This window comes from Cucurbita pepo, chromosome 11, assembly GCF_057944985.1.
Source record: "Cucurbita pepo subsp. pepo isolate OVF chromosome 11, ASM5794498v1, whole genome shotgun sequence".
Classification (NCBI taxonomy): Eukaryota; Viridiplantae; Streptophyta; class Magnoliopsida; order Cucurbitales; family Cucurbitaceae; genus Cucurbita; species Cucurbita pepo.
The window spans coordinates 755,290-782,927 of record NC_141808.1 but is presented as its reverse complement, the minus strand read 5'-3'; the positions used below and the strand labels follow the sequence as shown (position 1 = coordinate 782,927).

At 36.4% G+C, this 27,638-nt stretch overlaps 5 protein-coding genes across 9 annotated transcripts; 2 read left to right on the top strand and 3 right to left on the bottom strand.

Annotated features, from left to right (window-relative positions):
• Nucleotides 1–981: 981 nt before the first annotated feature.
• Nucleotides 982–4,231, bottom strand: LOC111805462 (glutamate receptor 2.5-like). The gene is made up of 5 exons (XM_087128603.1): nt 3,917–4,231; nt 2,372–3,660; nt 1,999–2,296; nt 1,510–1,907; nt 982–1,423 (listed from the first exon to the last, which is right to left on the bottom strand). Exons 1-5 carry the CDS (start codon nt 4,179–4,181, stop codon nt 1,175–1,177), a joined length of 2,499 nt encoding a protein of 832 aa, XP_086984729.1. The 5' UTR covers nt 4,182–4,231; the 3' UTR covers nt 982–1,174.
• A 1,048-nt stretch (nt 4,232–5,279) lies between these two features.
• Nucleotides 5,280–8,896, bottom strand: LOC111805461 (glutamate receptor 2.5-like). Its single transcript, XM_023690567.2, has 5 exons — nt 8,398–8,896; nt 6,461–7,737; nt 6,095–6,392; nt 5,599–5,996; nt 5,280–5,527 (listed from the first exon to the last, which is right to left on the bottom strand). The coding sequence occupies exons 1-5, from the start codon at nt 8,702–8,704 to the stop codon at nt 5,288–5,290; spliced, it is 2,520 nt and encodes an 839-aa protein (XP_023546335.2). The 5' UTR covers nt 8,705–8,896; the 3' UTR covers nt 5,280–5,287.
• A 2,546-nt stretch (nt 8,897–11,442) lies between these two features.
• LOC111805170 (ABSCISIC ACID-INSENSITIVE 5-like protein 5) lies at nt 11,443–15,675 on the top strand. 4 transcript variants are annotated; one of them, XM_023690097.2, is made up of 5 exons: nt 11,443–11,581; nt 12,048–13,211; nt 14,340–14,411; nt 14,504–14,533; nt 15,072–15,675. In XM_023690097.2, the coding sequence occupies exons 2-5, from the start codon at nt 12,138–12,140 to the stop codon at nt 15,144–15,146; spliced, it is 1,251 nt and encodes a 416-aa protein (XP_023545865.1). In that variant the 5' UTR covers nt 11,443–11,581; nt 12,048–12,137; the 3' UTR covers nt 15,147–15,675. The 4 variants fall into 4 exon arrangements, with proteins under 4 accessions (XP_023545865.1, XP_086984370.1, XP_023545866.1 ...); XM_087128244.1 differs by having other exon boundaries at nt 11,454–11,581; nt 11,827–13,211; XM_023690096.2 differs by lacking the exon at nt 11,443–11,581 and having other exon boundaries at nt 11,593–13,211.
• A 1,174-nt stretch (nt 15,676–16,849) lies between these two features.
• LOC111805168 (uncharacterized) lies at nt 16,850–20,729 on the top strand. Of its 2 annotated transcripts, XM_023690094.2 has the most exons (8): nt 16,850–17,660; nt 18,063–18,183; nt 18,318–18,407; nt 18,484–19,164; nt 19,378–19,747; nt 19,838–19,919; nt 20,014–20,274; nt 20,393–20,729. In XM_023690094.2, exons 1-7 carry the CDS (start codon nt 17,439–17,441, stop codon nt 20,227–20,229), a joined length of 1,782 nt encoding a protein of 593 aa, XP_023545862.2. In that variant the 5' UTR covers nt 16,850–17,438; the 3' UTR covers nt 20,230–20,274; nt 20,393–20,729. The 2 variants fall into 2 exon arrangements, with proteins under 2 accessions (XP_023545862.2, XP_086984369.1); XM_087128243.1 differs by having other exon boundaries at nt 20,014–20,729.
• A 1,101-nt stretch (nt 20,730–21,830) lies between these two features.
• Nucleotides 21,831–23,455, bottom strand: LOC111805460 (uncharacterized). The gene is made up of 2 exons (XM_023690566.2): nt 23,068–23,455; nt 21,831–22,476 (listed from the first exon to the last, which is right to left on the bottom strand). The coding sequence occupies exons 1-2, from the start codon at nt 23,311–23,313 to the stop codon at nt 22,060–22,062; spliced, it is 663 nt and encodes a 220-aa protein (XP_023546334.2). The 5' UTR covers nt 23,314–23,455; the 3' UTR covers nt 21,831–22,059.
• Between the last annotated feature and the right edge of the window lie 4,183 nt (nt 23,456–27,638).

Below are 27,638 nucleotides of genomic sequence, written 5' to 3'. Positions count from 1 at the left end.
GAAATTAGTGATTTAAAATTCATAGTCTTGGGACTTTAGGTTTTGATGGAGTTTTGAAAGAATAATAAAATTAATGACTTGTCAATTTTGTATCTTTAATATTAACTAAGAACAAAAGGGAGGAAGGAAATTTCAAAGGGGTTTCCTTTGCATTTAAATGGCCTAGTTTTTCCAAGTCAACGATTGGAGAGGCTTGAAACGGAGAGGATGGAGGAGTGATGGATAAGGATGGGATAAGAATTTTAATATTTTTAATGTACAACAAACATTGCAAAAACTTGGATTTGGATGATTATTACTGGTCCAATACTTTTAGTTGAAAAGATCAAACCTTGTTGACTTGTCTATACTCGCGTCTTCCGGCGGCCTTCTTTCTCCAGCTTTGAATCCTATGGTTGGTGCCATTTGAATCTTTCTCCCCAAACATAGTCCGAGGAGCACGAAATGGTTGTTTTTTTTAAGTTAAAAGTTGTTAACATTCAATCAGATCTGACACCAATCTCTATGAGACAACATGTAAATTATGAATGTTTATATTCAAAGTGGCCAAGATCTCACATTGGTGAATAAGGGAACGAAATCAGCGAGTACGCTAGGTTTCAAAGGGAGATAGATTGTGAGATCCCACGTCGATCAGAGAGAAGAACGAAACGTTCTTTATAAGAGTACGAAAACCTCTCCTAATATATACGCGTTTTAGAACTTTGAGGGGAAACATGTAAGAGAAAGTACAAGAAAAACAATATCTGTTAGTAGCCGTAGAGTCCAATGTCCCTAACAAATCAATCCACTAGAGTGTGTGTAATGATCCAAGCTTTATGTTTTCCTCAATTGTTGGATTGTTTTTCCAATTAAATTTTTGGGTTTTAATCTTCATTTGATGTATTTTTGGTAGATAGAATTTGGGGAATCTCATGCATGACATGCTATCATGAAAAGGAATGGTGCCAATTAATTACTATTTAATATCACAACCAAGAACACTAAGTTGGGCAATGGATGTCAATATCCTCTAGTTTTAATTCACAATCTTAGTAAGTTGTATACAAAGTGGGTTACTATACAGAGTGATTGAATGTCTACTAATCTCTATGTTGTTAATCTACTCTAAGGTGATGGCTTCTGGGCTTCTTCATTGGACTTTTGAATCCGTCTCGGTTTGGTTTTCATGAATTCAACCAAGTTTCGTTCTCAGGAATTGTAGGCCCATATATAACCAAGCCAACAATACAATGCTGCCACAAATTATGAATATGCCCACGAATGGTTCAAGTCCTAACCTCAGCCCATCTCCTTGCCCAGTTGAAGAGCAGTTGAAAGAGGCCAATAGGGTTCGTTCCATTTGTGGTATATCGTTTGTTTCGATCAATTCAACGATGGATGCAGAAACATCCACACCAAGAGCAGACCCCTTCCGAAAAGCCTAAAATGGAGTTTAACCATCCCACGTCAATTTAAGGACTAAAATTAAAAAAAAAAAATCAATTTTGACTATTATTAAGAACTCACAAAGCCAATCCCACCAAGCTTGATAGAGAAATTTGTTTTGGTATAGCCTATGCAATTTTTTGCGAGGAAAACATCTGCATGGGGTCTTATCAAGAAAGCAGCCATAATGCTACCATTCTCAAATGCCTTTGGATAATCATCTATGGTGTTCATCTTCTTAATTCTTGCATTCTCAATTTTGAGGCTACCATTTAGGTAGTCACATATGAAAGACTCGGCATTACACCCAACCTTGGCATTCATCTCCATCAACATTTCAACGTCGAGTATCGACGGTTGAGACCAAGAGATTGTCATCATCGACGTCAAACTTGCCGAAAAACTCGCCGTCACTACGAGAATCCCGAATAACCACGGCCCCAACACCAACCGAGCCAACCCATTTTTGACCGGCTCTCCTGCATTATAATTGAAGTAATAGATATGGACATGTATTGTTGTTTATTAGATCATAAGTAGTATTATAAGGGTTTATAAGAAAGGACTTACTTTGCATGTAAGAGATGAGGGAAACAGAAAACCACAACATGCTTCCAAAACCCTTCAACTCCTCATTATTTCTACGTTCAATTACCCAAATAACGGAGGAAATGAAGAGATGTATGGTGGGAATTAACAGCCATACGGTTACTTCAAAAGCCTCAAAAAACACCCAAAAGCTCTTCCATTTATCTTGCTTCTCCTTCACCACCATAACAATGTCCGCCTCTAAATACGCCACACTAAAATCCACACTTTCAAATCGTTGTGCCATTATCGATATGTCCCCCACTGCCCCATCGTAGGTCTGCACACAACATAGAATTGTTAAGAAGAACATATCCCTGACGAATGGATGTAAGGTATACTAAATTTTTATTACCTTGTTGTGGACTGCTTTCATCATTTCTTCATATGTACTATCAAAAGGATACAAGTCGTAGGATGATGCATAAGGCATATTAATATTAGTCATAGCTGCCATAAATACATCAATGGAAAGCCCAGTGAAGTAATTCCCATTCAAATGTTGGCTCACTTTTACCAATTCTTGACATGCTCCCTTTCTTGGAACAGCAAATTTCAACTTTTCTTCTTTGCCAGAATTTTGACTCCATAATGTTATTGGCTTTCTTGACCAATCTCCGCCGTCCACGTGTCTTCCCATGTTGGGCTTAACTTGAGTGGCTGCCTTATTATCTTCCACCTCCAAGAAGCTCTCAGAAAAGCCCAATTTGGGGGACCAAAAGGCAACGTCTTTGTACCTTTGATCCACCACTTTGATGATTTGAAAATTTGGGGATTGAGGTATTAACATCCCATCCTTGAATCTCACCATTCCACTAACCCCTTCAAAATTGCTCTCTAAAATTGTCTTCAATAGTTGATCGCTTGAGCTTAAATTATTATCTCCTAACGTTTCCATGGCTCTAGCGATGCAACGAACCGCGTCGTGAGCTCGAACGGCGAAAATACTTGCTTTTATTGGCTCTTTATCTTCTGGATATTCTAAATTGTACATCTTCTTGAACTTGGTTTCAAACCGTTTGAAGGGCTTTTTGGTGTCATTGAAATATGTTCGAAAACCAATAACACCCTCCATTTTGTTTAAAAGAGAAGAATGATGGTTTATTAAAGAAGAGTCAATGAGGTCAAAAACGTCATTTGAGATGATCCAGGTATACCCATTTCCCACCATATTCATTTTCTTTGCTTTTGTAAATAGAAGATTAGCCAACTCTAGAGAAAGTTGTGTAACTACAAAAACTCCATTCCTTTGGCTCTTCATAACCCTTTTCAATTCGTTTTCGATCGATATTTCATCTTGATCGGAGGAGGAAGATAAGGCGAAATGATTTTCCACCTCGATATTGGCCAATTGGAACGAATCGAAGAGACGATGAACTGAGTTGAGGGTGGGATCATAAAAGATAGAAACTTTTGGAGGGCATTGAAAATATTTGAGAATTGAAGCAATACATTTGATGTGATGAGAGATATTGGTGGCCATTTGAATCAAAGATGGAATTTTGAGTGGTGGTAATTTTTCAGCAGAAGTGGATACAATGGGAATCCGGCCAAGAAGTTCTTTGTCGGAGATGACAATCAAATCCTGCCTCTTCACTGCTCCGACAATGGCTTTGACTCCTCCTTTGGTAATCATCAGATCCACTGCTGTCGGAAAACGCAAATCCTAATTATGTCACTTTGATTTTGGGAAAAAAGATCCATTTTTTATTGAAGATATCAATTTTCAGTTTGAATTTCCTTTTAATAAATAACTTAAAAATTGAATTCAACCCTAAACTTAATATGTTCAATTTCAGTCAAATTCAATCGCTTGTAATGTAAACAAAAATTAAAATTAAAATCAATATGAAAATATGAATAAAGAAAATTAAGATAGAGGAGAGTTGAAGGAGAATACCCGAAGAAGTTGGGGAAGTGAAATTTGAATGAGAATCATGGAGAAGAAGCTCCAACTTATGACAGGAAGAAGACAAATGAAAGAGCCTCAAACCCATCTTCATTGCTACCTTCTGTTGCTTCCCAATTTGAGAGCCACTGTCGAAGACAACTCCAATTCTGGTAGTTTTATTATTTGTTGTGTGAGCTTCTGAGCTCTGCAGCAGCAGCAATAAAAGCAACCCCAGAAAGCAGGAGGGGCGGCAGAAGGCATTACGAAGAACCATTTCTTACGCTCTTTTTTGTTTATTAAGAAGAATTATAGAAGCAATTTGATGAGTGTTAATGGACTTGAATTTTATAATAATGAAAAGTGGAGGCTGTTAAATCTTTGACCCACTAGCAAGTTACCTATATTAAAACCCAGTTCGTGATACAATTACATATATATATATATATATATTGAAATTAGTGATATAAAATTGATAGTCTTTGGCGGGGTTTGGTTCAAATTCATTAAAAATAAATGGAAGCAAGGAAATTTCAAGGGGCTTTCGTTTGCATTTAAATGACTCGATTTTCCCAAGTCAAGAATTGAAGGGACTTGAGAAGGAGAGGATGGAGGAGTGATGGATTTTAATGTTTTAATAATATACAACAAACATTGCAAAAATTAGTAATTAATAATAAACTTAAGATTTGGGGAGTTATTACTGGTGGAATAGTTTTAGTTGATAAGATCGAGCCTGCTTGACTTGCCTATACTCAAGTCTTCTGCCTGCCTTCTTTCTTAAGCTTGGTTTCAATCCTTTGGTTGGCACCGTTTGAATCATTCTCCAAACATCATGGAAAGGATTCAAGGGAACTCCTCCAAACATAATCCATGAAATGGTTTTTTTTTTTTTTTTTTTTTTTTTTTTTTTTTTTTTTTTTTTTTTTTTTAAGGTTTCAATCCTTTGGTTGTTGATGCCATTTGGATCATTTCCCCTAAAAATTATGTGCTCTCTCTCTTACATTCAACACTACTAAATTCCCCGCTGATATTATTCAAACTTTTTTCGAATAATATTCCAATGAAACGTCTTTTTCCTTTTTGTTTTCTTTAAAAGCTTTCAAATTTTTAATAAAATAGACAAGATCCATGCAAGCTGGTTTGATAATAATAGGTATTATCGTCCGGTTATTAAAAATAAATAAATAAATAAATAAATAAATGCCTTGTCGGATTTTGGATTGTCTTTCATTCTGTCAGTTACACTACATTAAATGCAGCTTCATTTTCTTCTCCGACCCCTTTCATTTGTAGTCATACACGACAAAAAGTCTATAAAACTATAAATATTATTAATAGAAAAGAAAATGAATGATAATGAATATTACTCGAGGAAAGGGGTTAAATGGGCTTCTGGGTCAATTTGGTTCTCACGAATTGTAGGCCCATATATATCAAGACCAACAAAGCAATACTCCCACAAATTAGGAATAGGCCCATGAAAGGTCCAGGTGCTTTGGCAGTTGGACAGTTGAAAGACACAAGGTAGTTGGGATCGAATTGCGGCATCTCTTTTGTTTCAGTTAATTCCACGATTGACGCCGAAACCTTCGCAGCAAGAGGAGAGCCCTTTGCAAAAGCCTGAAAAATTCCACATTATAAATTGTTCCCCAAAAACATTATAAAAAGTTGAGAGATTAAGAAGAACTCACAAAGCCTACGCCGCTGAGCTTGTAAGAGGAAACGCCTTTGGTGTAGCCTCGGCAATTCTTTGCGAGGAAAACATCTGCATGGGGGCTTATGAAGAAAGAAGCCTTAATGGTATTATCCTCAAATGCCTTTGGGTAATTATTCAAGGAGGCTATTCTCTTAATTTTTGAAGGCTCAAATTTTAGTGTCTTTTCTAGATAGTCGCATATGAAAGATCTGGCGTTGCAGCCCACCACAGCGTTCATCTCCTTTAGCTTAGCAACATCCAGCACCGATGGACGATACCAAGAGACTGTCATCATGGACGTCAAACTTGAGGTGAAACTTGCGGTGACCACCATTATCCCAAACAACCATGGCCCTAGCACCAATCGAGCCAACCCATTCTTCACTGGCTCCCCTGCATTACATTCCAACCTTTGTTTCATGCAAAGCTGAATTGGTCAAAGCGCGTCATGGGTTGTTTGGGTGTATAAGAAAGTAATTAATAGAACTTACTGTGCATGTAAAATATGATGGAAACAGAAAACCACAACATGTTTCCAAAACCCTTCAACTCCAGGCTATTTTGGCGTTCGAGTAACCAAACAGAGAAGGAAATGAAAAGATGCATTGTGGGTATTAACAGCCACGTGGAAACGTCAAAAGCCTCCGTAAATGCCCATAATTGTTTCCATTGACTACGCTTCTCTTTTACCACCATCACAATTTCTGTCTCTAAATATGATACCGTGAAATCCACGATATCAAATCGGTTTGGCAATATTCCAATTTCCCCCACGGCCCCATCGTAGGTCTACACATGACATAGAGTTGTTAACAATAAATCCTTGATTTCAATAGTAGTTAGGGGAGTTTTGTTACCTTATTGCGGACGGCCTCTAACATGTCTTCGTATTTGCCCTTAAAAGGAAGCAAGTCGTAGGACAAGGGATGGGATATATTTATGTTACTCATAACAGCCCTGAACACATTAATGGAAAATCCAGTGACATAATATCCTTCCAAATGCTTGCTCACTTTCACAATTTCTTGACATGCTCCCTCCTCCGGAACCGCAAACTTCAACCTTTTTTCTCCTTGACAATTTTCACTCGATGTTGTCAGCCTTGCCAAATCTCCAACAGCCACATTGCCCAAATTTCCAAACTTGGGTTTGAGTTTAGTGGTTGTTTTATTAACTTCCACAAACCTCTCAGCAAAACCTAATTTGGGTGTCCAAAAAGCAACTTCTTTGAAGCTTTGATCCGCCACTTTACTGATTTTGAAATTTGGTGATTGAGATATTAACATCCCATTCTTGAATCTCACCGTTCCACTAAGCCCTTCGAAATTGCTCTCTCCAATTTTCTCCAATACTTCACTCGAGATTAGATTTTCTCCCATGGCTCTCCTGATGGCACGGGCTGCATCATAAGCTCGAACGACAGAGATAGAAGCTCTTGTGGGGTCTTCTTCTTGTGGATATTCTAAACGGTACATCTTTTTAAACTTGGTTTCAAAGCTTTTGAAGGAGTTTTTGGTGTCATTGAAATATGTTCCAAACCCAATCACACCGTCCATTTTGTACCAAAAGGAAGAATCTAAAGAGTCCATAAGATCAAAAACGTCATTGGAGACGATCCAGACATACCCATTTCCAACCATATTCAATTTCTTTGCTCTTTCCAAAACAATAACTGCCAACTCTACTTCAAGTTGTGTAACTACAAAAACCCTATTCCTTTGACTGTTTATAAGCTTTTGCAATTCATGTTCTATCAATATTTCTTGATTGGATGAGGAAGAGAGAGCCAGACGGTGTTCAACCACTACATCAGCCAGCCGTAACGAATCGAAGAGACGATTGGCTGAGACCGCAGAGTATATTGGAGAATGATCAGTGTTTGAGATTTCATAAAAGATTGTAACTTTTCGCCATTGAAAATGGGTGAGAATTGAAGCAATACATTGGATTCGATGGTTGATATGGTTGGCCATTTGAATCAATGATGGGATTTTGAGTTGTTCTAATTGTTCAGCTGAAGTGGAAACAATAGGAACTCCGACAGGAAAATTATTGTCAGAGATCATAATCAAATCCTGCATTCTCACTGATCCAACCACGGCTTTGACTCCTCCCTTGGTAATCAGATCCAAAGCTGTCGGAAAAATAGTTACCCTTTTCTTTACAAGTTGACTTCCATAATATATATATATATATATATATATATATATACATAGAATAAAGATGCAAGATTAATAAAATGTCTAGAAGACAGGAACTGTTGTATTATTATAACAATTATTCATTTTGAAGAAATCTTACATTTGCTTCTTTAAAAATGTAGATTTTATGGATTTTATGTGGAGATATAATTAATTAAATTAGAAAATCATGTAATTCTAACCGTCCAAATACTCTTTCTTCTACCCATCTCAATTTTTTATACATTAAGAATCTAAATTCCACGTAATATATTATTTATTTTTCTTGGTTGCTTTCGTCCGGTTATATAACTAATTTAGTATCTAAATTTGACCTTTTCAAAACGTAATTTCTTTTCTTAGAAGAGACCGTTTCAAAACTTTATGAAATAAAATAAAACAATTTGAATAGTTTCAAAAACTAACATGAATAAAAGAAGTAATTTATGTTTGTAAGAATTTAATTCTTACACTATATTATATAGAATTCTAATAATTTACTATCTATTATGAGAAATTGAATCATAATTCTTGTAAGTAAACTCGGGTAGACAATGATGATAAGTAGCATGTTGTTGCAATGATCGACATGAAAAGAGAAAGTAAGAGATTACCTGAAGAAGGTGGTGAAGTGAGGTTTTGATGAGAATCATGGAGGAGAAGCTCCAGCTTGAGACAGGGAGAAGACAAATGAAAGTGGCTTAAACCCATCTTCATTGCTACCATTTGTTGCTTCCCAAGTTGAGAGCCACTGTCGAAGACAACTCCAATTCTTGTAGTTTTATTATTTGGTTTAGGGTTTGTTTGACAATTGAGTATGCTTTTGCTTGTGAGAGCTTCTGAGCCCAACGAGGAAGACAATAACAGCAAACCAAGAATGAAGGAGAGGCCACAAAAGCAACTACGAAGAACTTTTGCCATTTTGTTTTTCCCAGTGAAAGTGTGGAGCTCGGGTAGCTTTGATTTTATGGTAATGAGTGGGGTTTGACAGGATCAATGGAAGTTAGCTATGGAAGGAATTGCCATACAATTGCATAATCCATGCAATAAGTCATGTAAGAAAAAAGGAATTGGGGTTGAGATTGAAGTATTTGATCGACTTGCAACATTCAAACTCATGACTTTGATAAACAAAGAGAGAGAGAGAGTCGGAGGAGTGATTCAAAGAAAATTTAAGCAATTTGCAATACTTGTTAAAGAAGGCATGAATGAAGCTTCCAAGGACTTTCCCTATATTACAATTTATTAGTTTTTTTTTTCCTAAGTCAACTAAACGTAGACAAGTATAGGGTCAAGCCTGAAATGGACATGGTGAGAGATTAACCAGACATCGCATCCCATAGTATAATGTAAATTATCAAACTAACTTGAATTGTATTCATTAACAGAATTAATTTGAAAGTATAAGTTTCCTTCCATTCTTTTATAATAAAAAAAAAATGGTAATCAAACTTAGCTTAGTTAACCCATTTAACTTAAGTATGTCACACGTGACATTAGCAATAGTTGATTTTAATTTTGATATTTTGCAAGATTTCTCGTGACTTTTCGTTTTCTATTTGCTAATTTCCTACTTGCGATATTTTTGTTATATTTTAAGGTTGATGCCATGAAAATGTTGTCATTTCTATTTAAATGTTATGTTTGGAAACAATGTCTAAGAATTAGTTTGTAAACTATTTTTTGTAAGACACTCTAAATAACCACAAAGTCTTCCTATGTTGGTCTTTCTTTAGTTGTTTGAATTAGACAGATTTTATTACAACGATCAATTCTTTTAATATATTTTATTATATAGCTGGTTTGAATTAAAAATATAAAACATTTTTTCCAGAGAAATTGTTTTAAAAAATTGGTCCAATTAAAATCAGCATGAGGCCCATTAAAGCCCAGAATTCAGAGAACTGGTCCAATTAAAATCAGGCCCAATCGTTCAGGAAGCAAAAAAAAAAAAAAAAAAAAAAAAAAAAAAAGGGTAAAAATTTTAAAGACTAAAAGAATAATGAAAAAGCTTCGTTACTCATTCTCATACCAAAATGGAGATTGGCCCACAGACCAATTAATGTTTGCCACGTTTGTTTGGTTCAAATACCTGTCGTGTAAGTAACAACTTACTCGATCCAAAATTTATTATTAATCCATTTTTTAATAGGTGGGAGGTGGGACCCATTGCCCATTTACAGATGGGAGTTAGGTTGGAAGATGCTCTTATTTTGATTTGGTTTTTCCAAACTTCATCCAATCATTAAACTCAACTCTTTTTATTATTAATAATTTCATTTTCAAAGTGCTAACCAACGCCTTATTTTAATCATAAATTATTTCTTTATTTTTACCTCCCCTTTATTCCTTCTATATATATATATATATATATATATATATATATATATATATATATATATTAATTAACTAATCTAGTAAAAAAAAATAATATTTAAACAAATAGATAATATTTATTTGATCATATATATGAACAAATAATTTGGTATACATTTTAAAACTTTAAATATCAAAATAAATCATAACACATATTGTCCGTCTCAATCTAACTATAACATTTATAAAACATATGGGCTCATAAACCTCATTAATACATATTTTATTAACAATAAATTATAACATTATTGAGATTTCTTAAGCAAAATTTGAATATACTCATATTCTTATAAAGGGTTAAAGACACTTCAATCAATAAAGTATGCTATAGAGTCCATCTCTAGCTATTAATAATGTTTGTAATCTCGATTGGGACGCACAAATATATTTTAATGCATACACCTAAGTAAGTATTTTAATTTATATATTTTTTTAATCTTTTTGATTTAATATATGTGGGTGTCCAAGAAAATTCAAGTTTGTTTGAAAAACTCCTTTCAAATATGGAAATCATTTGGATTTGGGTCAGTTATATAATTATATTGTAACCATTTGTCGATAATGAAGGGATAAAAACAATTACTTTTTTTTTTTTTCAATGATTTCGATATATTTTCTAAGCATTTATATATAAAATTCACAGTATTATTAAGTGGATGGGGATATGGCATTTTGACCAAATTGGGCATTAATGCGTGGCTTTTATTTTTTTAGCCTTTTTAACGTTATCCGTGGACAAAAAATAATAGCCTAAACAAAAGCCCATGACCAACGATATACAAACCAATGAAATTCTTCCATGCAATTTTTATTTAGTTCAAATTTATGTTACAAAAATATTTGATATTATGTTTATTTGAAAAATATATAGGAAAGTAAAACAATTTAGTATTTTAAAACAAAATATTAAAAGAAAATTAATGGAACAAAAACCCGCTAAACTTGTAATTAATTATAATGAATCCAAGTTAAGAGAAACGACCATGAAATAATGGGAGGGAAGCATCAAGATGATAGAGTGGTCCGCGGCGTATGGGATTTATTCTTGAGTGGATCATGTGCACGCGCTTTTTAACTGTACGAACCATACCACTACTGAAAGGAAAAAAAAAAAAAAAGAAGAGAAAAGGAGAATGGCGAAAACGTGGACGGTGGATATGGACCCACGTTGCAGAAAGCCATTGGCTGAATTTCACGTCAAGGCTCATCATCTTGGAGGATAGGTGGCCCACTTTCCCATTTATTTTAAATGGATATATAAAGTATTTTATGTATTTTAAACGCAAAGATCGCTCGTTGTCTTAAAACCTACAAATTAAAAAAAAAATCAGTGAAAAAGAAACAAATTAAAAACAGGAGAAGATAGGAAGCGACGGCCGACACTTGGCGCCTCCACAAAGCCCTAATATACAGAAGAAGAAGGTACCCATCCAAATTAGCCACCAGAAAAGAAAAAAAGGGGGAATTTGTGATTAAAAATATATATATCTATTTCGTCAATTTTTGAGTTTCCCTTTATGGGTTTTGGGATTGCTTTTTCCCTCAATTTTTTTGCTTGATTTGTGTTGTTTGGATAGCTGTTCGATCACTTCGTGCATTAGTTCATAGCTTGGGTTTGTTTACCCTTTTGAATGTGTTGTTTATGGTGTTTTTTTCGTGTTAACTAGACTTTTAGCAGTGGGAGTTTTCTGGGTTTTTGAATCTCTGTGTTCTTTGGTTTCGTGGAATCTGTTTTGAGGAGTTCTACTCACATGAGCTCTTAATTGGGGTATCACTGTGCTTTGAATGGAATAGCCAAGCTAAACTCTACGGTTTTTGAATATCTTTGCATGTGAGGTTTTTTCAAGTCGTCTTTTAGTGATTTGTAGTTTTGGTTTTTGGTGCGAAGGTTAAATGATCGTAAATTTTGAGTGATATTTTGGTGGTTGGGTCCGATTCTGGTTCTGATTGAATCAGATTCTGCGAAATTTACAAGGAGATGAATTTCAAGGATTTTGGGAATGACCCATCTGCCGGAAACGGCGGTGGAGATGGAAGACCTCCGGCCAACTATCCGTTAGCACGACAATCATCGATCTACTCCCTCACCTTCGATGAGTTTCAGAGCATGGGGAGCATAGGCAAGGATTTTGGGTCAATGAACATGGATGAGCTGTTGAAGAACATTTGGAGCGCTGAAGAAATGCAAACTATGACATCTTCTGCTGCTGCTGCTGCTGCTGCTGCTGTTGGTAAAGAAGGGGCTGGTACTGTTGGCGGTAGTAGTGGGTATTTGCAGAGACAGGGATCTTTGACGCTGCCAAGGACACTCAGCCAGAGGAAGGTGGATGAAGTTTGGAAGGACATAATCAATGAACATGCTAGTGCTAAAGATGGGAATACTGTTGCTTCTAATTTGGAACAGAGGCAGCAAACTCTTGGGGAGATGACACTTGAAGAGTTTTTATTCAGAGCTGGAGTGGTGAGAGAAGATACTCAAGTGACTGCAAACCCCAACAATGGAGGGTTCTTTGGCAACAACACTGGTTTTGGAATTGCTTTTCAGCGGCAAGCTAAAGTTCCTGAGAATAACAATCAGATTCCGGTTCAACCGTCAAACTTATCGTTAAATGTCAATGGAGTTCGAGCACATCCGCCGCAGCCAATATTTCCAAAGCAGCCTACTGTGACATATGGATCTCAGTTGGCTTTACCCAGTGATGGTCAGCTGGCTAGTCCAGGAATTAGAGGTGGAATTATGGGGATTGCAGATCAAGGGTTGAGCACAAATTTGATGCACGGGTCTGCACTGCAGGGTGGAAGAATGGGAGTGGTTAATTTAACAGCTGGTCCGTTACCTATTGCAACAGAATCTCCAGTGAACCAACTATCATCAGATGGGATTGGAAAGAGCAATGGCGATACCTCGTCCGTGTCTCCTGTGCCTTACGCGCTTAATGGTGGAATCAGAGGGAGGAGAAGTAATGGGACTGTCGAAAAAGTCGTCGAGAGGAGACAACGGAGAATGATAAAAAACAGAGAGTCTGCTGCGAGATCACGGGCTCGAAAGCAGGTGATGTGTTGTTCAACTTAACTTTGTTAACTGGTCTAAACCATATAACTTGAATTCTTGTTGACTTGCTTCTATGTTGCCATGTGCACCTGGAGTTGTGAAAAATGGTTATTTGTAAACTAAAACCATTTGTGAGACCAACCATTTGATGTATTTATGTCCTCAATTACTTAAGAATGGCACATCATGTGCTTCATCCATGTGCTGATCTATTCTTTATTAGATGCACTCTACAGATATATTAAACCATGGTTCAGTTTCCTCTATTAGCTCTGGCCGTCCCATTAAACAAAATCTAGTTACGACAATGCAGATAAACACATCTGCCATTCTACCCTTCCAAATTGTTCTCCTTGAAAGTAGAGAGATATTTTATTGTTGCTAAGTATTATAAATATAGGGTTAAAAGAATTTTATATTTTAAGGCATCCTAAGAGGAAGAACTGGACCATATAGTTTTGTTTGAATGTAAAGTCTTGCTAGCTAACCACTGTAGAACTCATAAGCTTAGACTATTGTGAGATCTCATATCGGTTGGAGAGGAGAACGAAGTATTTCTTATAAGAGTGTGGATACCTCTCCCTAACAGACGTGTTTTAAAACCTTGAGGGGAAGCCCAAAAGGGAAAGCCCACAGAGGACTGAATCTGCATGTCTCTAACCTTCCGCCCCTAGATTATTTCTTTAGGCGTGCTGCATTACAAAATATCACCGGGTATATATGGTGTCTTGAACTATGATACAGTTTTTTGACCCATATATAGGGAAAGCCCACAGAGGACTGAATCTGCATGTCTCTAACCTTCCGCCCCTAGATTATTTCTTTAGGCGTGCTGCATTACAAAATATCACCGGGTATATATGGTGTCTTGAACTATGATACAGTTTTTTGACCCATATATAGGGAAAGCCCACAGAGGACTGAATCTGCATGTCTCTAACCTTCCGCCCCTAGATTATTTCTTTAGGCGTGCTGCATTACAAAATATCACCGGGTATATATGGTGTCTTGAACTATGATACAGTTTTTTGACCCATATATAATGCTGACATTGGTTACTCAATATTGACGTTAGTTTTGTATTGATGGAGATTCATTTGACCATGGGTTTCTCTTCGTTTTCACTAGGCTTACACAATGGAATTGGAAGCAGAAGTTGCAAAGCTAAAAGAGGATAACCAAGAACTCCGGAGAAAACAGGTACATAAGAGTCTCTACGTCAAAAGAGTGAGCTTGTTAATCAAATGAATGGCTTCACCATTCACAATTATTATTTTGTTTGGTTGCTGCAGGCAGAAATCATGGAAATGCAGAAAACCCGGGTACGCTTTCCCCATTGATATTATTATGTGCTAGTGTGGCTGCCCATATGCATGTTACTATTTTGGAAATTTCTTAATTCTTAAATTTTGTATTTCTACGAGTCATTCTTGTTTTAAGGATAGATCTATACACGACTGAAATGAAGCTAGATTCCCGACAATTTTCATCTCTCTTTCATTTCAAGTCTTTTTCTTCAGCTGTATATTATAATACCTTGATGGGGATGAAGCTTTAGTTGGGCATAGTATTTTTTATTAAGTCATGCATGCTTATTATGCACCTCGCTAGTGTCAATACCAGCGACATGCTCTTTACTTTTTCATCTAGTTCGTTAACTGGTGAAGACTGCTGTTAATTCATCGTGCAAACATTCTCTCCATCGCCACTTCTCATCAAACAAACCCTTTTGCCATCTTTGACTCTCCATGATATTTGATGACCATTCTTTTGATACTGCAATCTTCTCCTTATGACCACTTCTGGTTTATATTGTTCTTGATGAAAGCAACCTTTTCAAATTCTGGCATTTTGTTACAGGCGTTGGAAGTAATGGACAATCAACAAGGAATCAAGAAGCAATGCTTAAGACGAACGCAGACTGGCCCATGGTGATTTCAGAGGATGTTATCTGATATCCTGGCCGAAAGAATAATGTCATAGATGGTGGTGTACATATAAGTCACGCGGTAGGTTGAGAGTTGTAGGTGGCGTGTAGAATCCGTCTCGAGGTGTCTTGCTTGCTGGTATCATACTTCGACATGGATGAATTCAGTAGCTTTCGAGTGAAAGCAAAGCACATGTTTTTCAATGTATTTTCTGGAAATACTACTTCATACAGCTGCTCCACCCTCCTGCCATGGAGAGAGAACCAAGTTTTTTGTGGCATTTCCTGATATGGCCTTGCTGCTGCTGTGGTTTGAGTAAATGTCAATCATGAATGCAGGATTCATCAGGTTCAATTCATTGGCATGTCAATGGCAACTAGTGCCGTTTGATTTCCTCTGTAATCTTTACATCCTGATGTTTTTAGTTTTGACTTCTGCTTCAGTTGTAAGTTTTAGATCAGCCGAACCAAGGAATTACATTACATCTTCGATTATGTTAAACCTTGATTCTCTCACTGGAATGGCCCTTTTCATTAGCCCCACTGTTTGATTCTTCATCTTCCTCTGTCAAATCCAGATATATCCTTTGGGAAAGCTGTTCTTAGAGTAAATTCATAATATTAACGTCTCAATCCAATGATACGGTTAGTACACAAAATCTCACCATTGGACCATACGTTTTTGTACTTATTTAACAACCACTTTCTGTGATGAGAATTCCAGACCCAAACCAAGATGCATCAGTGAAAATCTTTATCTTCTCTGAAGGCTTTTTTGGATCTTGAAGAACTTAGTTGAAGTGTCATAAAAGAACAAGCTAGGGGTCCCATAACAGTCCTTCCTTCTGGTAAAGCATTACTCACAGAGATGGCTTATAAGGAATCTGGATCCAGCTATGACATTGATGACGATTTTGTACTTGGTTTGAAGATTACGTACCTACTCTACTACACTTATGAAAAGATTCTTACTCACTCTCATAATGAAACCCGCTTCCTTCACGTTATTCAGTACAAATTAATTAAGATACTGAATGAACTTTAGCAAGTTAAAATCTTAGAGTTTGTTGGGGATGTTCATCGATAATTATCCAAACCGACAGATGGGTGAACTGTGTTAGAAGGAAACCAAAAAGTAGCTTTTTATTATTTCTTCTGTTTCCGTGGTCCTTTCCTTGCCTTGTAAATTGAGATCAAACCGACTCTCTATGTTCACCGACAAAACAAACTTCGAAAAAATCAAAACCCAGCTATAAGAAAATGGTGGTTTAGTTAAGAGTTTCATTATCAGTGACCCTTTGAGCTTATGAACATGACTTATTTCAAGATTACGATGGCTTCTAAATGCATGTGAGCCCTTGTTTTGAGGGTTCCATTATATTATTAACACAGTTGGAAAAAGTTATCACCTTTTTTGGTCAATCTGGTGGCATGCATTCGCTTGATTCTGTGCTAACATTTACTGAATTATTTATGGTTTTTGCAGATTTGCATTTCTTTAATCTGCCACATCACATGCACCACCCACGAGCCTTCTTTTCATATTCATTATATATTTTGTATTTTAATCATTTCTCAATACGACTTTACCAATACTGCAAAATCCAACACCAATAAATGCACATAAATATTGTCGTAGTGTAGGGGGAAGCCAGGAATCTCATAAATTTTTAAAGTTACATGGGGACTGTAATATTTTCAAAATTTTCAAATGCATATAACCATTTTTTCCCACTTCAGAGCTTTTAAAAGTTTGGGGTAAGGTAAGAAAAGGAAGAAGAAAAAGGGAATCCAAGTTAGCTGAACTACTAAGATGCAGACAAGTGGGACAGAAATGGTGCCGGTGGCAGTGGCAGTGGCAGTGATTGATATGTGGGTGTTGCAGTTTTGCTCGCCGTTCAAACGGGGAGCCCAACGAGCCTCCTCCGCATTTTAAAAATTAAACCTACACGTCTTTCTGGTCACATTACAAATTTACAAATTTACCAACTTTTTTTTTTTTTTTTTTTTTTACGGACGTTAAGAAATGTGTCCATGGTCGATGGAAACAGGGAGGCTGCTCTGTCTTTTTTACGGTGAAGTTCAAAAATAAATAAGGTTCCAAGGAAGGAGCCGATTATCCCAAGAAGTACAACAGGTTGTTAATTTGATCCTCTTGTGTGGAAGTAGAGCTTGGACGGATTGTCCTTGTGTGATTAAGTTAGTAAAGCACGAGGCTCTTAGCAATTCCCTCCACTACCCGCCATTTTGACCAATATCCTTCCTTCTTTCTCTCTCTGGGGATTGTGCGACTGTAATGTATGCAGGGAAGTAGAGTGAGGAAGGCGCCGGAGATGGGGTTTCAGGACCAAACGCCGTCGTCGAGATCAGGCTTCAGAGCTCGCGCTTCCAGCCCCGATTCTGTCATTTACGCTCTCGAATCGAGTTTCAGTCTCTTCTCTTCTGCCTCCGCCAGTGTGGAGCGCTGCTCGTTTGCATCGGAGGCCCACGACCGCGATTCCCTCATCTCTGAAATCTCACTTGTAAATCTCATTTACTTTTATCTTCTTCTTGCATACACTCAAATGGGGTTGCTTATTTTCTGGTTTATTTTCGTGGGGTCTTCGTTTTTCTGACTGATATCAAAACTTTGGAAACGAATTGGTAAAATGGGGCCGTTTATTTGGACGGGGGTTTTGTTTTCTCTGAGCAATACCGGAGATTAGAGACGGTTGTTTATTTCGTAGTTGGTTTTTCTGGGATTTTCACTTTTCTGAGTAATACCAAATGTTGGAAACGAATTTGGGAATCTTCTTTGTCTAAACACTGTAATGAAATAAGGGTTTTGGAGGCGGCTACGAGGTTGTGAACATGATTGATCAACAATATGAAATGGAAAAAGGAAGACGGGATTGAAAACTTTTGTTTTGTGATTTTGATTGCAGCATTTGGCAGAGCATGATGAGGAAGACCACGAGAGTTGCGGTGGTCCAAATCCAGATCCAAACAAACTAGCACTAAACAACAAGCACAGTCGTCTCTATACCAAGGGAGAAAAAGCGAAAGGTACAGCTAGATTTTAAGCTCCGTGAATGAATAAAAAGAAAAAAAAGGGTAGAATCTCACAAAGTAACACCCACAGAAACTTTTACGTACTTCAAATTCGATTCTAATTGGCTTTTCTCCCACTTAATTCCCAGCAATTCAGAACGAAGACAACAATGTCGATTTAGAAGACGAGAATCGAGCTGTCGATTCGGCGAGGAATTCCTTTTCTCTTGCCCTGAAAGGTATTACAGATCCAACTCCATTCCCTTTTCTCAGTGTTTATCCGTAATATTTACTTGAAGTGGGTTGATTTTACAGAGTGTCAAGATCATAGATCCAGATCTGAAGTTCAATCCAGGAAGCTGGACAGGAGGAGGCCTGCTTCATTGGATCTAAATAACGCCACTACAGCTTCCTCACCTCGTTTGGCAAGTATCAAGAAGAACCCTAAAGTATCAACACGGAAGACTGGAACATTTCCAAGCCCTGTGACGCCTAATTATCGGCACAATAGCTTTGGTATGCAAAAGGGGTGGAGCTCTGAGCGAGTGCCATTGCACAACAATGGCGGTCGGAAACATACTAATAACCCTGCATTGCTGACTCTCAACAGTGGCAGAACATTGCCATCGAAGTGGGAAGATGCTGAAAGGTGGATCTTTAGTCCCATATCCGGTGATGGGGTCGTGAGGAATTCAGTTCCACTTCCTCAACGGCGGCCTAAATCAAAGAGTGGGCCACTTGGCCCGCCTGGTATTGCATACTATTCACTATATTCGCCGGCTGTTCCGGCCTATGAAGGAGGGACTTTTGAGAATTTCATTACCGGGTCACCATTTTCAGCTGGAGTGATATCAACGAATGGCTTGGGGATTCATTCCGGTGGGCATGAAGGGACCTTTCATGGACAAACAGAGCCCTCCATGGCACGCTCGCTTAGCGTTCATGGGTGCTCTGAAATGCTGGGTCTTTTGTCATCAACAACAGGCTTGCAAGAAGGTAAAAGCCTCTCTGGCTTCAAATTTAAACAAAGGTCATTGTTCCTGTGATATTGCATTTTAATTACTGGGAAATGTTTCTTGTGCCATTATATAATGGAATTTGATTCTGGAGTAGGGATATAGAATGCTTTGGACCAATTTGATTCTGGAGCAGAGGTTACCAATTATACCAATTATAGCTTTAGAGTTAATGTGTTGAAATGTTGTGCAGGATCAGGGGAAAATGTAAGTACGGAGGTGAAGGGTTCAGGGATGGATGCTTCTCGTGTTGTTTCAAGAAGGGATATGGCTACACAAATGAGCCCAGAGAGCAGTGTGCAGTCATCTCCCAAGACGAGGCCATCAATCTCTGCCTCCAGTTCATCTGGTATGCATATGTTAGAGGTGGGAGCTGTGAGCTCTAAGTTGGAGGTGAGGGATGTACAAGTTGATAACCAGGTTACTTTGACAAGGTGGTCTAAGAAACAAAAAGCGCCATTTCCTTGGAAAGACTCTGTTGACGACAGGAGGAAGAAAGACAGTGATGCGGTTTCTGGATGTTCAGATTTAGATGTCCCTAACATAGCAAAAAGCATTTCAAAGTATGTCTTCTAAAATTCCTTTACGATCTATGTAAGGAAAGATAAGCATATAGAATTAAAATTGATGCCAAACTCTGAGTCCTCTTGCAGGGTTAAGCGTGAGGAAGCCAAAATAAGTGCATGGGAAAATCTACAGAAAGCAAAAGCCGATGCAGCTATACGAAAACTAGAGGTTCTTCCCTACAAATACACATAGAATTCACCATAAATCTCCTCACTGATGAATAATATTATAGATTATGTACTCATTGAGAATCTTGCATCAGATGAAACTGGAAAAGAAGAGAGCGTCATCAATGGATAAGATCATGAATAAACTGAAATCTGCACAGAAGAAAGCCCAAGAAATGAGGAGCTCAGTGATGGAAAACCAGTCCCCCCGAGACAACAGGACATCTTCTTCTATCAAGTCTCTATCATCTTTTTATCGAACCCGTCATATGGGCTCCCTAAGTGGCTGTTTCACCTGCCATGCCTTTTAGTATTCCGTTCATTTACCAATTCCCCTGATTTGGCCATTCAACCAGGTCATCAGTCTTTCCCTCTCTAATTCTCTTAATCATTGAAAATTCGAACAGATTTCAAATATCCTCATGGCTGCATTTGTTTATGTGCATACTTGAAATCACAATCTTGTTTTGACAGATAGAGTTAATTTGAGAACATGGAAGGAAGAATATTGTATAGAACAAGAGACGCTGCTGCTTCAAATCGAATGTGGTGTCAATGTAGTTTTAGTTATTGTACTAGAGGCCGACTCCAAATGAGCTGCAAAACAGTGATAGACAACTTCATGGGAGATGAAGTATCAGAAGCTTTCTGTATCCAACTTCCATGGAGACCAACATTTGAAACTTCGTTTGTAACTAAGTTAACGTTATCTCATTATTCTTAACACATGTTGTTTTTGTACTAAATTATAATGTTCAAGGATTCAGGGTTTTATTAGACGCCCAAATACTTGGGGACAAAATTATTGCGTTATTATCTGCATCTAATAATATTAACTAATTTTGTTTAAAAAAAAGTATTATAAATTCTTAAATTTGAAACGCCGTACACGTGTTGGGACGGAACCCTTGAGGTTAGACGACGTCATCATTGTGGACAAAATAGTAAAAGCAGCTCCACCGCTCCCTGTCAGAGTTTCATGTGCATTTCACGTGCTCTTTTCTTCAATTTAACATGTACAATGGTCCAGGTGTAACATAGTTACTCAATTCCAAATAAACTGATTATCAAATATCGAGGATTTCATTTTTGTTGTTCACAAAATATACTTCAATTAAATGGAGAAAGAATAATAAATAGAACAATTAAAATGACTCATATATTAAAAAATTAAGGCTAAATGTTTATTCCTACTACTTAAAAATAATAATTATACTAATTAAAATTCTAAATCGAATCAATTCAAAATATTTTGATTTAAAATTATTAATGCATAATCTTCAATAAACGTATTAAAATAATTTCATTTTTGTTAGTAATATAAATGTTTTCTTCATGCATTCTAAATTATTTAACAAAAATAATATCATAATTATTTTTTAATACTTCTATAAAAGTTTCGTTAAAAGAACAATTATGAGATCCCACGTCGGTCGGAGAAGGGAATGAAACATTTCTTACCAATGCATGGAAAGCTCTCCTAAGTAGACGCGTTTTATATCGTGAAACTGACAGCGATGCGTAATGGGTCAAAACAGACAATATCTATTAGCGGTGGATTTGGGACATTACAAATGGTATCAGAGCGATGTACTAGTGAGGACGCTAGGCCCAAAGACGGTGGAGTGGGAGACCCCACATCAATTGAAGATGGAAAGCATTCTTTATAAATATACAGGACCTCTCTTTAATAAATGCATTATAACAAGTTGGACTTAAAAGTGAATATAATTATATATATTTTCTAGAAGTCGTAAATTTTAAATAGATATAATTCTTAATATTTGATATTTTTATATTAATATAGGCTAAAATTTAGAGTAAAACAAATATTAGATCGAACAAGTACAACCTAGGCCATTCTATAAAGTTCTTTCTTTTTTTTTTTTTTTTTTTTTTTTTTGCAAAGATCTTGCCTTTTCCTTATTAGTGAAAAAAAAAAAACAAAAAACTCGAACAAAAAATGTCATGAGACAAAGGTTTGGGAGGAGTGGATGTCTCTTTCAAAACCGCATTCTTACAATTTACCAAATTTGGAACACACTCATCAATCAATCAATCCGACACATTCCCAGAAAACAAAAACATATAACAACCGATTCATTCATTCATTCATTCATTCATTCATTCAGCACCAACATTCAAGCATCCTCCACGTGCTCATGTCCAGTTTGAGCAAACTGGAATTGCTTGTAGTTGCTTCCACCGGCCGACATCGCCGCCGGAAAGCCAAAGGCAGAGGAGGGGCGGTTGTTGGCAGCTATTTGGAGGGATTGGACTTGGCTTTTCAAGAACTTGACATAATGAATGGCCTCGTCTAACATGGAAGCGGTGTCCATTTTGGTGCCGCCAGGGACTATTCTTTGAAGTATTCTAATTCTCTCGCTTATTCTCTCTCTTCTATGCCGCGCCGCTACGCTCTGTGGATCTTTTGATATCTTCACATTCCGCCGCTTTGGTGGCTTAACCGCTTCTGGGTCAATCTGGATCGGCTGCATCGCCGCTATCCTATATATCATCTCCCTCATCGCGCCCATTGAATCTTGCTGCTGCTGCTTCTGAAATAATAATCAACTGATGAGACTGTTGGATGATGGAAGTCCCACATCGACTAATTTAGGGAATGATCATGGGTTTAAGTGAGGAATACTAACTCCATTGGAATGAGGCCTTTTGGAGAAACCCAAAGCAAAGCCATGAGAGCTTATGCTCAAAGTGGACAATATCATACCATTGTGGAGAGTCGTGTTCGTCTAACATGATATCAGAGCCATGCCCTAAACTTAGTCGTGCCAATAGATTGATAAATCCTCAAATCCTCAAATATCGAACAAAGAACTCCTAAAGAAAAGGAGCCAAGCCCCTCGCAGTAAAAAATGACTAAGACTCCAAAGGAGTCGAGCCTCGATTAAGGGGAGGCGCACTTTGTTCGAGGGGAGGTGTTGGATGATGGAAGTCCCACATCGACTAATTTAGGGAATGATCATGGGTTTATAAGTGAGGAATACTAACTCAATTGGGGGAAACCCAAAGCAAAGCCATGAGACCACCTATTTTTAAAAATTCAATCTTTGGAATACATTTTGTGCAAAAAACATATATTTGGGTGCAACATATGATTTGTAGTTTAGAGTATGTATGATACGTACCGTGTGGGAGTTTGGGGTGGCGGCAGGGGAATGGGGTGGAGGACAGGGTGGTGCAAGAGGGTGAGTGGCGTTGCTCATTGAAGCGGTGGATGAGAGAGCATAAGAAGGGAGAATGGGGGGAGTTGGGTTTTGAAAGCGATGTGAAGTGGCACCAATATTGGAACTCCCAAAAGAAAAAGGCCAAGATGGCAGTTCGGTAAATTCAAAGAACTCAGAAAAATTTTCCATCTGAGTCAGAACATCCATCCCATCGCCAATCCCTCTCAATAAATAATTAGAAAAAAAAAGAATAATAGTCGAAGGCTGGAATCTTATAGAAACTTGCAGAAGAAGAAGAAGATGATGATGAAGAAGGTGAAAGAAAGTGGTATCGGCGGGGGGAACACAGCAATATCACATCTCTAGTGAATCTATCTATCTATATATATATATAAATAGAGAGCCTGAAAATGATATAATATAATATAATGTATGCAATAATGTAATAATGAGACGTGTGTCATAAATCCAAGGGGTTTTTAAAAAAAAGTATTTTGCTTTCATTTTTTTGTGTTTTTTTTTTTTTTTTTTTTTTTTTTTTTTTGACCAATAATTTAAGAAATTTAACAATAATATCCAGTTTTGTACCTTGTTGTTTTAAAATTATTGGATGTATGGGGGAATGGAAGATAAAGAGTGTTGGCATGCATTCAGCTAAAATGATTGAGAGAACAATTTTCTTTTTTTTTTCTTTTTAAATACAATACGCTACTTATTTTGATAGTAGTGTCTGTCTTACTCGAAATGAATTAAGATTCACATTTATTTATTTTAAATATGTATTTATGATTTAATGAAACGAAAATTTGTATAAGAAATCCCAACGATGGTATGTTCTAGAACTATTGATCCTCATAGGCATTAATTTTTTTTTTTTTTTTTTTTCAATTTATAAACGAGTTCTAAATTTATTGAAGGTGTGGAGTGTAACGAGGTTTGGAAGGTGCAGCTCTGTCTCATAAATGCAGTTCAAAAAGAAAAAAAAAAACTCATAAATGCTCATAATGGTGTATTTAGTTATCAGTTTAATTTTCACTTCATTAAATTCTTGATAATACAAGGAAGAGCTATTTAATTCATATAATAACAGAGTAATTAATTATTAATAAAAGAACACTATTATTTTTTTTTTAGCAATTATTATTTTCTTCATAGTGGTTTCCACACCCTTCTCTTTTTCCGATATCCTTATAAAATTTTATAAGAAATGTTTTGATCACCTTCTTTGAGAGCTCAACGTAATATCTCAAGCCTTCTTTGTATTCTTTTCTAAAATTTTCTTCCAAGTTTTAAAATGTGTCTCTAAGAGAGATATTTTCACCTCTTAAAATGATGATTAGTTTTTCCTAAATGACGTGTAATCTCACATCTTTCCAAACACTTAGTTTATTTTATCTAATTAATTTTTTTTTTCTAGTTCAATTGGATTAGAGTACAATTTGGCCGATTAAAATATATATTCTCGTTAAAAGGTCAAAATTTTGAATATGCAACTTTACATACCATTTAACTAAAAAAAAACTTAATTTTATTCTCATATCTTGGTACACGAAATCTGAAACATAGTTATAAATAGAGGAATTCTTTTTCCTTAAACTTTTCAAGTAGTATTAGTGTTAAAATATATAGTTAATAATATTTGAGAAAAATGATATTAAAACTTTATTATTATTATTATTATTATTATTATTATTATTATTATTTTTTAGAAGACTATTGAATGATTAATTGGATGAAATTGAACACCTAATCACATTTGTTATGGTTAAGTTTATTAATTAGTTATGAAGCAATATTAAAACATCATATTATTGTAACAAGTTGAAGTTGCATAAACAGTAGAAATTGTAAGAAATAATTGAATGGAATCGAAGTTGAGCAGAAAACAGAGAGCCATGGACGATAATGGTTTGAAGGAATAATATGAAGATTAAATGGGTTAGAAAGAATTGATGTTAAGAACCCTAAAACCCCACATGAAAAGTGTCAGAAATTTCTGCAACTCTGTGTATTATTTATTCGGGAGAGAGAGGGAGAGGTTAGCATTATCCTGATCATTTCTTCTTCGGTTGCAGTTTAAATCATTAATTTCTTCGATCCCTTCTTGCTTTCCTCGGAACGCCATTCGAGAAGGGATTAGGTGAAGAAACAATGGCCTGCTTCCTCTTCAATTATCGTAATAAACCTTTCTTCAAAAAAAAAAAAAAAAAAAAAGTCTGAAATTGAGAGATCTTGGTGTTGGATTCCTTTTTTTAATTTATGTTACGTGTTTTTGTAATGTATAACATTATGAGTTGCAGAGGCTTATCTTTTTGTTCCCCCACACCCCACTTGTATTGTTGTTGGTTTTTTTTTAATATCTGGTGACAATATGATTATGAATATACAATGAACACAGCAAGGTGTTGAGATTATAAAAATAATTCTCTTTCCTTTCCCACATCCAAAGTTGCAGCTACGTCTCAGATTAAACAATTGGTTTGTCCACTCTTTTACTAACACCAACGGCCCCTCTCTTCCTTCCTTCCTTCCTTCCTTCCTCTTCCTCATCTCATTCACCACCATTTTTATTTCTTTCTAATGCATCAAATAATAATAATAATAATAATAATAATAATAATAATAATAATAATAATAACAACATCAACAACAACTTTAAGCATGGTAATTTTTCAAAATTTATGGGCTATACCCCTATTTATTAAAAGAAATAAAATTGGGCTATACACCTACATGCAAAACACTCTTTCCTATATTGGGCCTTATGGGCTTCCCTTAAAAAGTATATATATATTTTTTTCAAAGTATTGGAGCATGAACATTGTCATAAAGTGGTTCCCTAAAATAAAAGAAAAAAAGAGAGCTTTTTATAAAAATGAGAAAATGGGCTTTTTCTTTAAAAAGACCGAATACGCACAAAACGATGGCAAAACTCTCTTCATTTCAAACTTCAAACCCACTTGTTGCCTGCTTTTTCTCAACCACACCACCCTTCTTGGGTTCAACCTTCACACGAGTGGCTCGCACGTATAAACCTAGGAGTCACGTGCGGCACTCCTAAAACAGATTTATATATTATATATATATTATATATATTATATATAGAGAGAGAGAGGCAGCTGCTGAGGTGGTGGGATTATGCAAAAGGTTTGGATTTATGGTACGAAACGAAATGATTGCACGACAAAGATATTCTGAAACCAAACTTTTTCTTTTTTCTTTTTTCTTTTATTTCTTTTCTTTTGGTTTTGTTTTTATTTATCTCTTTCTTCAAAAATTGGATCTTTTTTGACTTTACCTTTCACCTCTCTCTCACTTTCTCTGCTTTGCAAAATTATTTTCTTTTATTATTTCACTCTGCACTCTGCACTCTGCACTCTGCACTCTTCACCACCATCCACCAACTTCCACTTGGGGGAACCATTTCAAATATCAATTTCTACTTTCTTCTAATTAATTATACAATACACTTCCAACTAAACACAAAAGCATTATCCAACCAGTCAACTAAAGTATCTGTACAAGACCTGTGATTCATTATCTTTAATTTGGTCATCTAACAGTCAGTGATTCGTTTTTAGGTGGTTGAGAAGAAGGTGGAGGAGGGGCGAGGTGAGGCGAGGTCTTTGAAAATTGTGAAAGAATGAGGGACCAAAAAACAGCAAAAAATTGGTCCCTTACTCAGATATGTATATATATATATATATATACTTGAAAAGTAGTAAAAGACACAGGTTTCTGGTCCTTGAGGAAGAAGAACAAGTCGTATGATAGAACCCCTGATGTGTACATTTCAGTCCCCATTTTCCCCACTTTCTTCCCCTTCCTTTCGCTTTCATCCAATTGCTCCCATCCATACTATTTCACTTCCTTCCCACCTCCCACCGCCTGTCTGTCTCTGTGTTTTTGTTTTGTTTTGTTTTTTGTTTTTTTTTTTTTTTTTTCCTTATGCAATTCCCAACTGACAGAGCTTAGAAAATGGGAAGAGAATGGAAGTAATTATCATAACCATTTTCTTTTCCAACTAAAAAATAAAAATGACAATAATTTTGACAATAATGAGGATATGATAGCTGTTTTATGCGATTATTATCTTTAAATCCCAACTCAGAGAAATAGTAGAGTAGCGATAATAATTAGGTGTCAGCTGCATGTCCTTTACGAACAAATCTCCTTCACCTCATGTATCCTTACTACTTAAGTGTTGTGCGCCGAAAGCGGAACAAATGTACTCACAACACCAAAGTTATTCAAGACATACAATATGACACTCAAAACTTGATGATTTCAACAGCAGAAAGAATGGCATTATATAGCCTTCTGTTAAACCTAAAGATAAACTAACAAGCCAAAAAAAGACCTTGAGAATAGGTCTTGGTCCTAGAGAATAGGGCTTATGACAGTGTTCAACAATCTCCACCTTGTCATAAGATCTCCAAGTTATAGCTAATTTGGTTGCTACCATGTCAACACACTACTCCCTTCCGACGTTGATGAAATCTAAACAATGCCAGAACTTTTCACGAGTGATA